Source organism: Ursus maritimus, unplaced genomic scaffold (genome assembly GCF_017311325.1).
Source record: "Ursus maritimus isolate PB19 unplaced genomic scaffold, ASM1731132v1 scaffold_22, whole genome shotgun sequence".
NCBI lineage: Eukaryota > Metazoa > Chordata > Mammalia > Carnivora > Ursidae > Ursus > Ursus maritimus.
In genome coordinates, this window is record NW_024424675.1 from 31,167,976 (window position 1) to 31,181,259 (window position 13,284).

At 48.0% G+C, this 13,284-nt stretch overlaps 1 protein-coding gene and 1 pseudogene across 2 annotated transcripts in view; one reads left to right on the forward strand and one right to left on the reverse strand.

Moving 5' to 3' along the window:
• LOC103669750 overlaps positions 1-1,473 on the forward strand; it is a 57,120-nt pseudogene extending 55,647 nt beyond the window's left edge.
• Positions 1-13,284, reverse strand: part of PTPRT (protein tyrosine phosphatase receptor type T) — a 1,014,747-nt gene that overhangs the window by 636,835 nt on the left and 364,628 nt on the right. For both annotated transcript variants that reach the window (XM_040638323.1, XM_040638322.1), the window contains exon 6: positions 1,524-1,698. In XM_040638323.1, coding sequence (XP_040494257.1) covers positions 1,524-1,698 — 175 coding nt within the window. The remainder of the gene's footprint in view (positions 1-1,523; positions 1,699-13,284) is intronic.

Consider the following 13,284-nt stretch of genomic DNA (forward strand, 5'->3'; position numbering starts at 1 on the left):
GGGGGGGGGGCTTGAGAACTGTGAACCAAACCAAAAAAATGCCCCTCTTCTCACAGCACTCATGTTCTAAAGGACAACATGGAAAACTACCAAGAACACAAAGGAAAAATGTAATTTTGAAGTGTGACAGGTGTTATGCAGAACAAGGGACAAGGTGACCTGATAGAAAGCACCCAGCTGGGTGGGGGCTGGGGACATTCTCTTGGAGGAGACGGCATGACGACATTCAAGCTAAGACCTGATTGATGACAAACAGTCAGCCCTGTGAATATCTACCTAGAGTCAGGACAGCCCAGGAGGGAGAATCTCAGACCACAGCTCCCAGTCTAGGGTCAGCCAGGCCTACTGGTTACACAGGTGCCAGCAACTAGAGGTCAAGGCCCTCACACCAACACATCCCTTGACAAAGGAAATCAACTCAGGAGACTTCCGGGGGAGGGGGGGATTGATCCATGTTCTCACCTTCATACGCATTGGGTATCATTCCACGGCTAGCGTAAGATGAATAGCTTCATTATTTCATTCACTAAATTACGCTATATTAAAATTTTAATCGGTGAACATAACGTTGGAAAATGAGTACATCCATACGCTGCAATTTTCCAGTGTAAACTGTCAAACCCATTTTTTGCAAAAGCAATATTGCAACACAAAGAAAAATCCATAAAGATGCTCTTATTCTTTGGCCTCCCAACTCTACCCCTAGGGAATCTATCCAAGGAAATAATCTGGTTCAATAGAATAAAAATGTTCTCTTTGGAAGAACTCCATTGAGCTGTTAATTGATGCACAGAGGAAAGATAAAACAAAAACGAAAACACCTGGAATTACCTAAATGACTACAAATAGGGAGATTTTAAGAAATGGGGTGATTCACTTGATGAAACAGTATACAACCATTAAGCATTACAACAAAAATTATATAGACTTTTCAAAATAAATGGGATATCCAGCTCCTTGGAAGGAACAGAAAAGACAGCAATGTGCATATTTTAATGTAAAGCATGTCGACAATACCTCAAGGTGAACAAGAACAAGAAAATTGGAAAGAATTGAATCAAGGCCAGTGGGGGAGGGGGATTATTTATTTTGGAAGTCCTTCCAAAATATTATCATTAAATCGCGTTTTCAGTATAAAAAAAAAAAAAAAAAACCCTCAGAAACAATTGTACTCTCCCAACATGGCAGCAGACCACCACCGAAACACAAGGACGTTGGATCATTCTAACTGTAAATGCAAACTAAAGCCAAATCTGGAGATGCCTTCCATGCTGTATACCCCACAGGCTCGCACAGGTGGACCCTATAAGACATCTCAACTTGCAATAACAATGCAACACGCATGATTTGACAGTAACTCCGCCTCTTTCTCTGCAGGGTGGGAACAGGGAACCGGAAAAGGTGTGTCTTTCCATTGACTGGGAGGAACAGCAGCAGATGAGAGGGGGCACCCGGGTTCCTCCCACCCTCTGAGGATGGGCCCAGGCTGCAGTGCAATCAGCCCCATGGGAGGGACCACTCACCTTTCACAATCAGCTCAGCGTAGTTGGACACACCAGAGCCGCCATCGGAACGGATCACACAGCGGTATTTGCTCACACTCCGCTGGGTGGTGTCAGCCACACTGACTGTGGCTGAGAAGCGTCTGTGGTTGACCACACGGGTGACCATGAGCGCCGTGTCCCTGCCGTTCCATTGCTGCAGGACAGAGGGAGGGAATGAGAGAGGAAATCACATCATCCTCTGGCCCCCAGGTGACCCCCAGCTCGGAAGCTCCACCTGTCCCCACATCCCTGGGGCCATGGCTTTCCCTAAGAAGGAGAATCCATGGCTGGCTTTGGCAAGAGCTCTGACTGAAGTATAAGCTTTGCTCGCAAGCTGATTCAGGAGGGCAGTGCCTGAGGGTAAGAAGAGAAGGCACAGGCCTCCTCCCAACACCTTGGCGCCTTGCTTGGCCTGAGTTTGAGGCTGGCATTTGGCCCTGAGCCTTCCTCCCATCTTCCTTATCTCTTCAGCAGAACCCACAAGCCTCCCCCAAAGACAGACTCAGGTAGACTACTGAAAATACAAGCCACGAAGTGACAATACAGTCTGGTCCCCAGCCTCATGGCTGGTGCCCTGAGACCTGAGTCCATTCCACAAGGACCCATCTGTCCCCAGACGTGGTGTGGGTGGGGGATTTCCAGCACCTCTCCTTGGCATTTGCTTTTTCCTCAGCCTAGAACCTCTTGTCTGCCTGGGGCACTCCCCACCCTTAAAAACTCACACTTGGCACATCGCCATCTCCAGTGAGCTCGCCTGTCACACCACCTTCTCGAAGCTATTCACTCTCTAGTGGGTTTTTGTGGGGGTTTTTGTTGTTTGGGGGGGGTTACCAACACATTTCCCCCTGTAGACTAGACTCAGAGCTCCCAGAGGGCATCCTTTAACCGCTTTTCATCTCCAGCACTGTGCCCAACTTCCTGACTTGGTAAACATTTCTAGAATCAAGAAGAATGCACCAGCATTTCCGTCTGCACTCTGCGGAAACTCAAAAGTGATATTCTGAGTGTGAGCGAGCCCCTTCTTACGGCAGCAGCGAGTCAGGACAACTGGTAAGGCACACGCCCAAGGATTCAGCCTGAGGGACTATTTATTAAGCACCTTCTATGAGCCAGACCCTGAATCTCCTCTTTAATCCTCCCAGCCTTGTTGGAGGTATTACTGCTGCTCTTCTTAGCAGAATCCAAATGTCAGCATGGCTCAGTAAATATGCAGAGCAAGGAAGTCCCTTATCCAGCTTTTCCGACTGCAGGTCCAGCATCTTTTCACCGAGACCCTATCCTCACTGCCTTTCTTTCTTTTCCGAAAGTAAAATCGCGTGCTTTAATTGTCTAGTGAACTCTGGGAAACGTTAGGATTTAGGAGCTTCCCCACACCTGGAAACTTCCATGATGCAATCTTCACTTCCTGTCCACAGTAAGCACCTCCAGTACACATGTGACCTGCTTCCATCCACCCACGCTCCCGTCAGTGATGTGTCAGGACTGGGATGCGAGAGGGGGTAGAGCTACTGTGCTCAGCGGTCCCAAGCGAATGAGAAGGAACAGCAGGAGAGGGCAGGGAGCAAAAAGCCAAGAAACATGGGGGCGCCTGGGTGGCTCAGTCATTAAGCATCTGCCTTCGGCTCAGGGCGTGATCCCTGCGTTCTGGGATCGAGCCCCGCATCAGGCTCCTCCTCTGGGAGCCTGCTTCTTCCTCTCTCACTCCCCCTGCTTATGTTCCCTCTCTCACTGGCTGTCTCTCACCATCAAATAAATAAATAAAATCTTAAAAAAAAAAAAAAAAAAGGCAAGAAACATGGAGAAACCAAGGCCTCTGTGTGACTTGCTCCAGACTAGACGAGGAGATTGGAGAGGATGGTTTTCTTTTTACTTTTTGGCGTTCTCTCGACTTTCTGCCTCAAACATTGCTTTTATACTTAAAAAGAATTACGTAAATAAAGGAAATGCCAGGCTGAAAAGCACAGCAGCATGAGGGGCAACCATAACCCCCTCGTATTCCCAAAACTCTGCCACAGGACCAGACAAGAACAACGCAAGGGAACTAAGGGAGAAGTCGCTGGGGTTGAAACTGCCCGTCACCTGCCTCATGCCCGGGTACATTTTTGCAAGAGATGGTACAACTCTCCCAAACTCTGAGAACTAACCAGACATAATTCCCTCTCCCAAAATATGCACTGAAAAAGTAGAGGAAATTCTGGCAAATGCCAGGAATGTGACCTGATCAGAAAAAAAGTTGGCTGAAGGGACAGAAAAGCCTCAGAAGCAGCCCACTGCCTCCTCACTCCTCATGGCTGAGCAGGCCCTTCACACCTAGAAAGAGAGCAATAAGGCTCTGGTGCGGTATTTTCTAACCTGATTTATTTATAACATCATAAACATTTCGATCTTTCTTAAATTCACAGTGACTAAGCACTACTAGGGGCTAAGTGTCTTACATTCCTTCTTCACTAATTCCTCACAAAAGCCTGTAAGGGGGGCCCACTCCTTACGACCTGTATAGGAGGAAACTATAGCTCAGAGACGCGAACTGCTTGCCTAGCTTGGAAGTGGCAGAGCTGGGATCTGAACGCAGGCCATCGGGCATCAGTGTTTGGCCTAAAGACACCATGTGTGGCTCTCATGTGGGGTAACTACTCCCTGCCCCTCATCTCCTCTAGCACACCTATTCCCACATGTGGAAATAGGTGTGGCCAAAATCTACCTATGTGCCACCGATTTCTTAGCTGAGGACAAACAAGGAAAAAAAAAAAAAAAAGCAAAGACGTGATAGAGGAAGGAATGCTGTGTAGGGGGAAATGAGCAAAAACGTCTATGTTGCAGACAGACAGCTCTCCAGACACAGGGCTTTTCCTCAGACCTCCACTGCTTTGAACAGCCAAGAAATGTGGGAGTTAAGAAAGAAGACACTGAGCACGATGCCAGCACATGAACTCTACAGACCATCAGCTAAGAGCTGAGAGGATAAGGAAAAGTACTCAGAAAGAAAATAAACCTCAAAAGAATTGCGGGAACCAAACAAGGGCACCATTTGCAGGATTCAAAATGGCGCGAGAAGTGAACGGCAGAATCAACACTGCAGAAAAGCACTGACTGGGGTGAACAGGCTTGAGAAAATAACCCAGAGCACGAAGAAGGCACCAATAAAAGGACAGGAGGGAGGCAAACTGGGGAAGAAAACAGAGATCAGACAACGTACATCAGAGAAGTAATTGGGACGCCTGAAGATGGGAGCTCGGGGGACGGAACACAAATCCTATCCCGAGATACATCAGCTCACTTGCTGGGATGAAAACAGGACCTAAATCTTCAGACCGAAATGGCCTACCATCCACTTGACAGAATTTTTGAAAACTACAACAATTGAGCTACACGTTTTACTTCACAAAAATATTGGACATTAAGGATAAAGAAGTATATAAAAATCTAGGCAGAAAAAAATATGCTGATACATAAATAAACCAATCTGGCATAAAACCACCTCATCTGCCACTGCTCCCAAAGCCCAGACAACCTCTCTCCTGGCTGTGGCTGGTCCCCCCGTGGTCACAGCTGAGCTCCCAGGAGGCTAGATAGTTGAGAGAGGCCAGGGCGGGAGCTAGGGAAAGATGGGACAGGAAATGACAATGAAACAAAAGCACACAAATGCCCCAAATGTGCAGCCTCGGGCCCTGATTTCATTTCTCTCACCTCTGGTTTCCTTCCACCTATAACGGACGTGATACTGGTGTGCATTTTAGGAAGTTCCTGTGATGCATAAATGACAAGGTGTACAGAACACTTAGCCCAGGACGGCGTATCCTGGTGTGAGCGGAGCTCTCCAAATGAACCAAGAAATTAACCATGAAAAGTGGGGTAGGGATAACGACCCCCCACCATGTCCACAGGCGAATCCCTGGAACCTGGGAATATGTTACCGTCCGTGGTGGAAGGGACTTTGAAGAAGGTGAGGATCTGGAGATTTGGAGATGATCCTGGATGATGCAGGTGGGCCCAATGTACTCACAACGGGCCTCGTATGAGAAAGACGGAGGAGGGTCAGAGTCAGAGACCGGACATGCGGTGACAGAAGCAGAGGTCAAAGTGACGTGACTGATGGCTTGAAGATGGAGGAAGGAGCCAGAACCAAAGACTGCAAACAGCTTCCAGAAGCTGGAAAAGGTAAGGGAGCAAATTCTCCGCTAGAGCCTCCAGAAGGAATACAGCCTGGCCAACACCACCACCTTAACTCCTCTAAGACTCCTTTCTGACCTCTGATCTCCACCACCGCAAGGTAATAAATGTGTTGTTTTAAGCCACTAAGTCTAATCTGTCCCATCAGTTATAAGAAACAAACAGCAAAGAGCCAATTAAGTGCAAAACATTCATTTTTCACATTTAGTTTAAATTTTATTGAGCGCCTGGGTGGCTCAGTCGGTGAAGCATCTGCCTTGGGCTCAGGTCATGATCCCAGGGTCCTGGGATGGGGTCCTGCATCAGGCTCCCTGCTCAGCTGGGGAGTCTGCTTCTCCCTCTCCCTCTGCCACTCCCCCTGCTTGTGTGTGTGCTCGCTCTCTGTCAAATAAATAAAATCTTTTAAAAAATTTATTTTTATGTGACCTCCAGTATTATTCTGTTTTCTTCTTAATGATGTCACATTCCAGCAGAATCAGAGAGGAGTAATGCATCCCCCTGAACCATTCACATTTTTCTCTTTAGTTCCTGAACCACCGAACTTTCTCCCATCGAAGGATAGGAAATTGCAGGTTGTCTTATAAAATCTCTGGAAAATAGGCCTTTTGATAATCACACTTGTCATATTGGGAGCAGGCAACAGCAGGACAGGAACAGGCAGGAGAGCCCAGAGCCATGATACAAAATGGCACTGCAATGGACCACCGGCAAGGAGAAATGAAGGTTAAGTGAGAGAGATGAGCCCAGGCAGAAGGGCGAGTAGGTACTGAAGGTCAAGGCAAATGAGCAGCGACCCACGAACCAACCGAGATCAGGAGGGAGTCTAGAAGACCCGGCACGGTGACAGGCTCAGCTACCAGAATGCCATGGCAACGTGGAGAAGGGATTTAAGTAGAGAGACTGTGTAAGCAGCACAGGTTCCAACCATGGTCTCAGCCCCAGACACAGGCAGGAAGGAAAATGCAAGGGAAGAAAACAAGGGGAGGTTTCATCAAGCAGGAACAGACTCACGAAATCCAGGCTCACAGGCAACGGAGCAGGTTTGAGTGGGCACAGGGAGGGGTGGGGCGGGCAGGTGCCAGGAGCCCGAAATGGACCGCAGCCCAGAGACAAGGTGGAAGAGCAAATCCTCCTAAGCGAGACGCCAGGTGCCACATACATGCACGGGGATTCAAGTGCTAGGGTGCTGGGAAAGAGCAGCAGGACAGCAAAGAGAAGTCAAAGTCCTGGGAAAGGCCAGAGAGAAGCATGACATGGATGGTGCATATGGAAGCCTGGGGAAGAATCTGCCAGGCCCTCCACCTCACCATTTCCACATGCTCGGAATTTTCTTTTGGTGGCTGTAAAATGTTTCACGTGTAAGTATATCCTTCCACTGAAATTTCGGGCATACTTCTTTTCTTCTTTCAGACCTACATCTGTCATTCTAAAATGGAATCCTCTTCTAGCCTCTGTGTGTCTGGGGCAAATTGGAGAAATTTCCCAGGGGGCATGGAGAGAGCCAGACTCCCCAGAAGCAGAGTCTGAGACTTGGTGACCTACCGAGTGCCCTCAGGATAAAGGGGATGAAGGACAGTGAGGGAAGATGCTGCTGAGGAAGGATGTGGTCAAAACAGCGCAGCCTGACTCCACAGGACCTCGAGAGCCTGACATGTACCTGAGTTGATCCCAGCTCCAGGCAAGGAGCTAGCATTGGTCCCCCATGTCAGCCAGTCACTGGCCACGGTCTTCCGGGTGGGGAAAGAACGAAACTGTTCCCATTTGCCCCAAGGCAGTTCTCTGGGGAAGGGGGAGCTCTGAGCCTTTAGCAGCCAACTGCACAGTGCCGTAGGGTTGGGGGCACTGGCTCAGAAAGGTCATTGTCCAGGACACCGATAGCACCCATTCTACCAAGCGCTTTCCTGTCTCTGCCTCCTCCTATGGGACATTATACGTGGGGTCTCCTGAAGTCCCATGAGCCAATGCCTTGAGATCTGCCAGTAGTCTGCTGCCCAACCTGTTCAAAAAGGGCGGGGGCAGGCTGGGAATGGACTCCACTGAACACTCGTTATGTGGGCAAGTTCGAGCACCCCTGCAATAACACACTGCTTCCCCCAAAAGTCAACATATCCCCCATGAGTCAAGAGTTCCATAACTAAGTGAGTTTGATAAATATTTCGTTCCCCCTAGCAGGATTTGTCTGAGCATTAAGTAAAAGTCACATTAACATTTTTGAGTACGTAGCCAATGCCGGGCACTGTGTTAACTGGCTTACATGACAGAATGCACTTAACCCTTTAAAAATCTCTGTGAAAGTGCTTCTCTGTGGATGGGTCCTGGACCCTCAGCATCACCTGGAGAGCTGCTGGAAATGCAAATTTTAAAGAGAATCCCAGGGCTGATATCCATTTGTAGACACTGTTTATTGGGGTTGGCAATCTGAGTCTTTCCTCTTCCTTATTCTATTATTAACAACACTGGGAATGTACTCATTATTCAACAAAACATAAAATGAGAGAGTATGGAGTGTGGAAGGTTTATAACTTCTGCCCAGAGGAATTTACAGGCTGGGTTAAAATCCCAACCAAATGGCAAAAAGGGTCAAGTATAAAGTTGAGTATTGAAGTAGCATGCTTCATGGTGGACAACAGGGTCAGCATGGAGAGAGCTATGCTCTTAGAACAATCCAGAACACTGGTGCTCAAAGTGTGGTCTGCACACCCACTACGGGAGCACCCCCTGGGGAACCTGTTAGAAATGCAAATCTCCAGCCCCACCCTAAACCTATTAAATCAGGAACTCGAGGGATGGAGCCAGTCTGGTTTTAACAAACCCTCCAGGGGCTTTTCATGTACCATAAAGCATGAGAGAAGCCCTATTATTACTCTTATTTTACAAATGAGGAAACTGAGGCAGAAATAGGTCAAGCAACACACCTGATGAATGGTAGTTCTCAACCTACCCTGCTTACAAATCCCCTGGGGATCTCATTAAAAAGGCAGATTCTGACTCAGTGGGTCTGAACCAACTACATGGGCAGTAGCAAGTCCTTATATGACTTCGCTGAGGGACTGAATTAGCATGTGGACCCAGGTGATCCTATTCCAGAGACTGAGGCCTTACCATCCCATTGCACAACTGCCATTCCTATAGGACGGTGCTCGGTTTCACCAGGACCCTGTGAGCGGAGGGTAGAGAGTGCAGTGTTCCAGAAACTAATTTTGCTTATTCAAAGAACACCAACTGCCATCTTAGAGGAAATGATGGCTCCAGAGAATACAGTCTGGGAAATGCAGTGACAGAAGCCCAGATGCCTAGCTTTCTGGAAACCTCAGTGGTCTCTTAGTCAGAAATATCTACGTAAAGACGCACTGGCCAAGCATCCTCCCCCATTCTTGGCTAACAGACTCTCCGAGTACATTATTAAGCAATGGCACACGGACAGGCTATCAGGTTCAGGCGAGGTTGTCTTCATTCAACTTCATGAGTCTAAAGCAGTGGTTCTCAAAAGTCAGCGGGCATTGGAATCACCTGGAGGGTGATTCAGTAGGTCAGGGGTGAGGCTAGTTAATCTGCACTTCCAACAAGTTACCGAGGCTGATGCTGCTCACTTTGTCCTAGGTCTCCAAGACGTGAAGGTGACTGCCGTCTTAAAGCCCTCAATGGAAAGTAAGGAGTCAAACCGTACCTCAGAACACACGAATGGAAACGTTCCTTAAATCCAGGCCACCTCCTGCGGTTGAGCGACTGGTCACTGCACCAAAGATGCCCAGCCGCTGGTGTGCCACTCAGAGCCAGCTCACGCTCTCCTGGCAAACCAGAGTCCAGACCCGCCGGCTGACGGAGTCCACTTGGAGGATTTCTTTGCCCAGACGCTTTGTCTGTTCGCCAAGCTTAAGCTCATGAGGATGCACCTGCCCATAAGGTGAACCTTTTGTCCAACGCATCTATCTGGGGGGACACACATTCTCAACTGAATGAAGGCACTGTGAAACTTAAGCAGTGGTCCTGCTTAATCCCATCTTACACCCCTGCCTCTCCCATCGTGGCAACAGCTTCTGCTGAAATCTCTCATTGTTCTTTCTCTTCTTTCATCTGCTTGTCTCTTTTTTTAAAACAACTCGAATTCCACCTTTCCTTAGCTGCCTTTTTTTTTCTACATCATTTGAGAGTCACACACTTTACAAAAAGAGGGGCTACAAACACCCACGCTTTAATATTTCTGACCCTAGCACACATGCATCCTTACAGCCCCAGGCAAGACCTATCTTCAGGAACTACCTAGAGAAGAAACCGGAGAAGCACCTGATGCCACGGAGAGTCTGCTATTTTCACACCACTATTACAGCAACGGAGGCATCTATAATGGCCTCGCCATTCTGCAGTTCCCCCTCCCCTCTGCTCCTGTGTCATGGCATTATTCCTTTCACAAAGAGATAAGACAGAGCCTGCAAAAATGGCTGTCATTATTGCAGAGAGAGCACGCAGGCTTGTAATTCATTTGTGATTGGTCAAAGTGGAAACGGTGCTGTCTTTAATAAAAGGGAAAGGGTGTGCAAGAGACAGCATGCCTGTTTCACAGGAGATGCTTTAATACAGGATCCTGGAAGCCTTCTCTCCTGGCTAGAAAATATTTAGGTTCATTTGTAAATGAATATTCTTTTCACTTCTAGTCATACTGCTTCAATGGCATGACATTTGGAAACTCACTAAAACCAGACTCATTGATTCTCTTAAGACCATAGTTGTACCTCTCTGGCAGTCTCTAAAGAATAGCTTTTGGTTATTTTTTATTAAAAGTTAAAAGAAATGGAAGTGGACATAAATCATTTTTGATTAGCTGTGCAGAAGCCCTCCCAAGGGCCCCCCACATGCATGGCTTGTCTGGGGTTGCTCTCTGGGTTCAGAGCTCCTGCGGAGTGTGCAGAGTCGGGAGGGTCCTGGATTAAGCCCCATAGGGAGTGGGAATCCCTGAGCCAAGAGGATGAGCAGGTGGTGAAGGGCCAGCAGATGTGCCGCCCCCGTGTGGCACTACCTCCCTTTGGCTATTTCCAGTTCCCCCCTCAGAACTCCAATCAAAGGCCACTTCTTCCAAGGACACTTGTCAGAGAGATATTCGCAGAGATGCTCCCAACAGACCCTTCTCTTCCCCTGGTAGCCTGGTCACATTTGTGCTGACATACTGAACTCCGTGTTAGTTGCTTAATGTCTCTGCTGTCAGAAGATAAGCCCCCTGAGGACACGAAGCAGGTGCACCTCGCTCACCAATCTTCCCCCAGCTCCCAGGCACTTGGGCCTGGAAGAGCTGAGATCAAATCCAGAGGTGCATAGACTGAGGGTGGACTGAGGGAAGACCCCTAGGAAAGTGTATCAGGAAGTGAAGGAGGAAAGAAAAAGTGTGTGAAGGGAAACTTCCAGGTGCAAGTTGGCTATTGTCCTCAGAGACGCGCTGCACAGGATGACAGAGGAGAGGCCCATGCATCAGGTACAGAGGAACTGGGGAGAATGCAACCTCCCGGAGATCAAAGCCCAGCTAGATTTTCATCCCCCGGGTTGCCCTCAAGGAGCTGTTTTTTGATCTAAGGTACCCATAGGTGAAAAGAAGGAAAGACAAAGCATGTGATGGTTCCATGACTGCAAATGCACTAACCACCACTGAATTCTATTATGGTTTATAAATGATATCTCAATAAAGCTAACAATAAAAAGTTGGGGATTTCTAAGCACAGGGTTCCCCCCCTGTATGCAAACCTGGCCCAGATCCACCCCACATCATTCTCACTGGACTTCGTCAGGGGCGGGGAGAGGTAGGGGGGAAGGAGTGGGGACAGGAACTGTGGCAAACATGATGGCCATGCTACCTGCTGTGTAGTGACTAATGAAGTCCTTTGTCTCTGACCCATGAGTCACACCTTCCGCCAGCATCTATGAAACTGTGCAAGCAAACTCGGTAGCCTGCAAAGAAGTTTCAGACCTTTCATGGTTGTCAGTAGACCGACGTCACAGAACCAAGAGGACAGGAAGATCTCCAAGGAGAAGCCATCAGCATCACCAAACACCAAAGAAAGAAGAGTCAAGTACAAGGAATCATCACCATCACGACCACCATTGGCTTCAGCAACAAGAAAATCACTAGGGACCTTCACAAGGGCCACTGCTGGGAAGAGTGGGGAGCTGAAGAGAGCCACACTGCAAGCGCAGACATCACGTTTAGGAAATGTGGCTAAGAAGGGGAGAAGTAAGAAGGCAACTACATGGGGGCAATTTGAAAAAAAAATTCCAAGGGTTTTTTTGATTTTTCTTTGTAAATTTGAGAAATACAAATCTCTAAGTATCTAGTACAGTGCAAATTAAAGGTGTGTAAATATGTGCTAAATGATTTTTTTTCTACTAGGAAGCCACCTTTAAGGAAGGAAGGCTGGCATGGTGACCTAAGTGTCAGGTCTACGAGGTGACCATGGAAGGACACTCAGGATGAACCACGTGACACAGACATTCCAATCCTGCCTCCACAGCTCAGGACCTATGGGACTCTGGCCTGTGGGGCTCACTGACCCCCTCCAAGACTTAGTCTCATCTACAAACAGGGCTAAAAGTAGCAATTCCCTGAAAACTTGGCGATGAGAATTAAGTCCATCCTATGTGTAACCAAGCTATCAACGTTCACAACTGTGTTATCATCCGTTGACCACTACTGTTTAGTTGTGGTGTGGCCACTAGGTTTCCAAGAGCAGTCCCACATGGAAGGGACACCTGGTACAGATGTAGGCGGGAGGTGGAGGAGCTGGGTCCAGCACATGCCCAGCCCCAAGCCAGCGGCAGGCTTTCAGGGAGCAGGGAAACAGGTTGACCGGAAACATCGGCTGCACAAAGGACTGACACGTCTGCTTATCTCGTCAGCCCTGGTGTGACTGCTGCCGAGCTGATGCGCTCACAGGGCAAGAGCCTTTTCCTGCCAGATCAGGGTCTGCTCCCGGTCCAATGCCTGTGATTTGTCTAAACACATATGCTGCCCCTACTGAGATCTGTGCCAGGCGTTTGGACTCATGGCCTCATTTCTGTGACGCGTCAAATGTTATTTGTTGTATGAACCCACAGTGAAGCAAATCCTTTGTAGGGATGCCTGGAAATGAGCTGCAGTGGGGCTGACACGGCCTGCTCTGGACCCATGGGTCACAGTCTTCCATGAAGACCAGGTGCCACACATGGAATATTTCTAACCCCCCCCTCGGATGAAGGGTAACTGCTGGTGAGGAGAGTGTGAGGGAAAGCGGGGCAGCGGGCGGTTCTGCTTCTAATTCTGCTGGGCCTCGTGGATTTTTTTTCCCCTGTTTTTATTAGTTACCTATATTCATTTCAAAGTATTTGGGTGAAACAGAAAAGGTAAATATCCAAAGCATACATATCTACCATCACAATCAATTACTAAGTGTCCTGATACGTGTCTTACAGTGTTAACGTATAATACTATTTATATAAGTACGGATATATTTGTGTGCATAAATATGCATTCACGTTTATTTTGATAAAAAATATATTGAACACATTGTTTTATAACCTGCTCTTTTCACTTAGACACCTATTGTGAAAA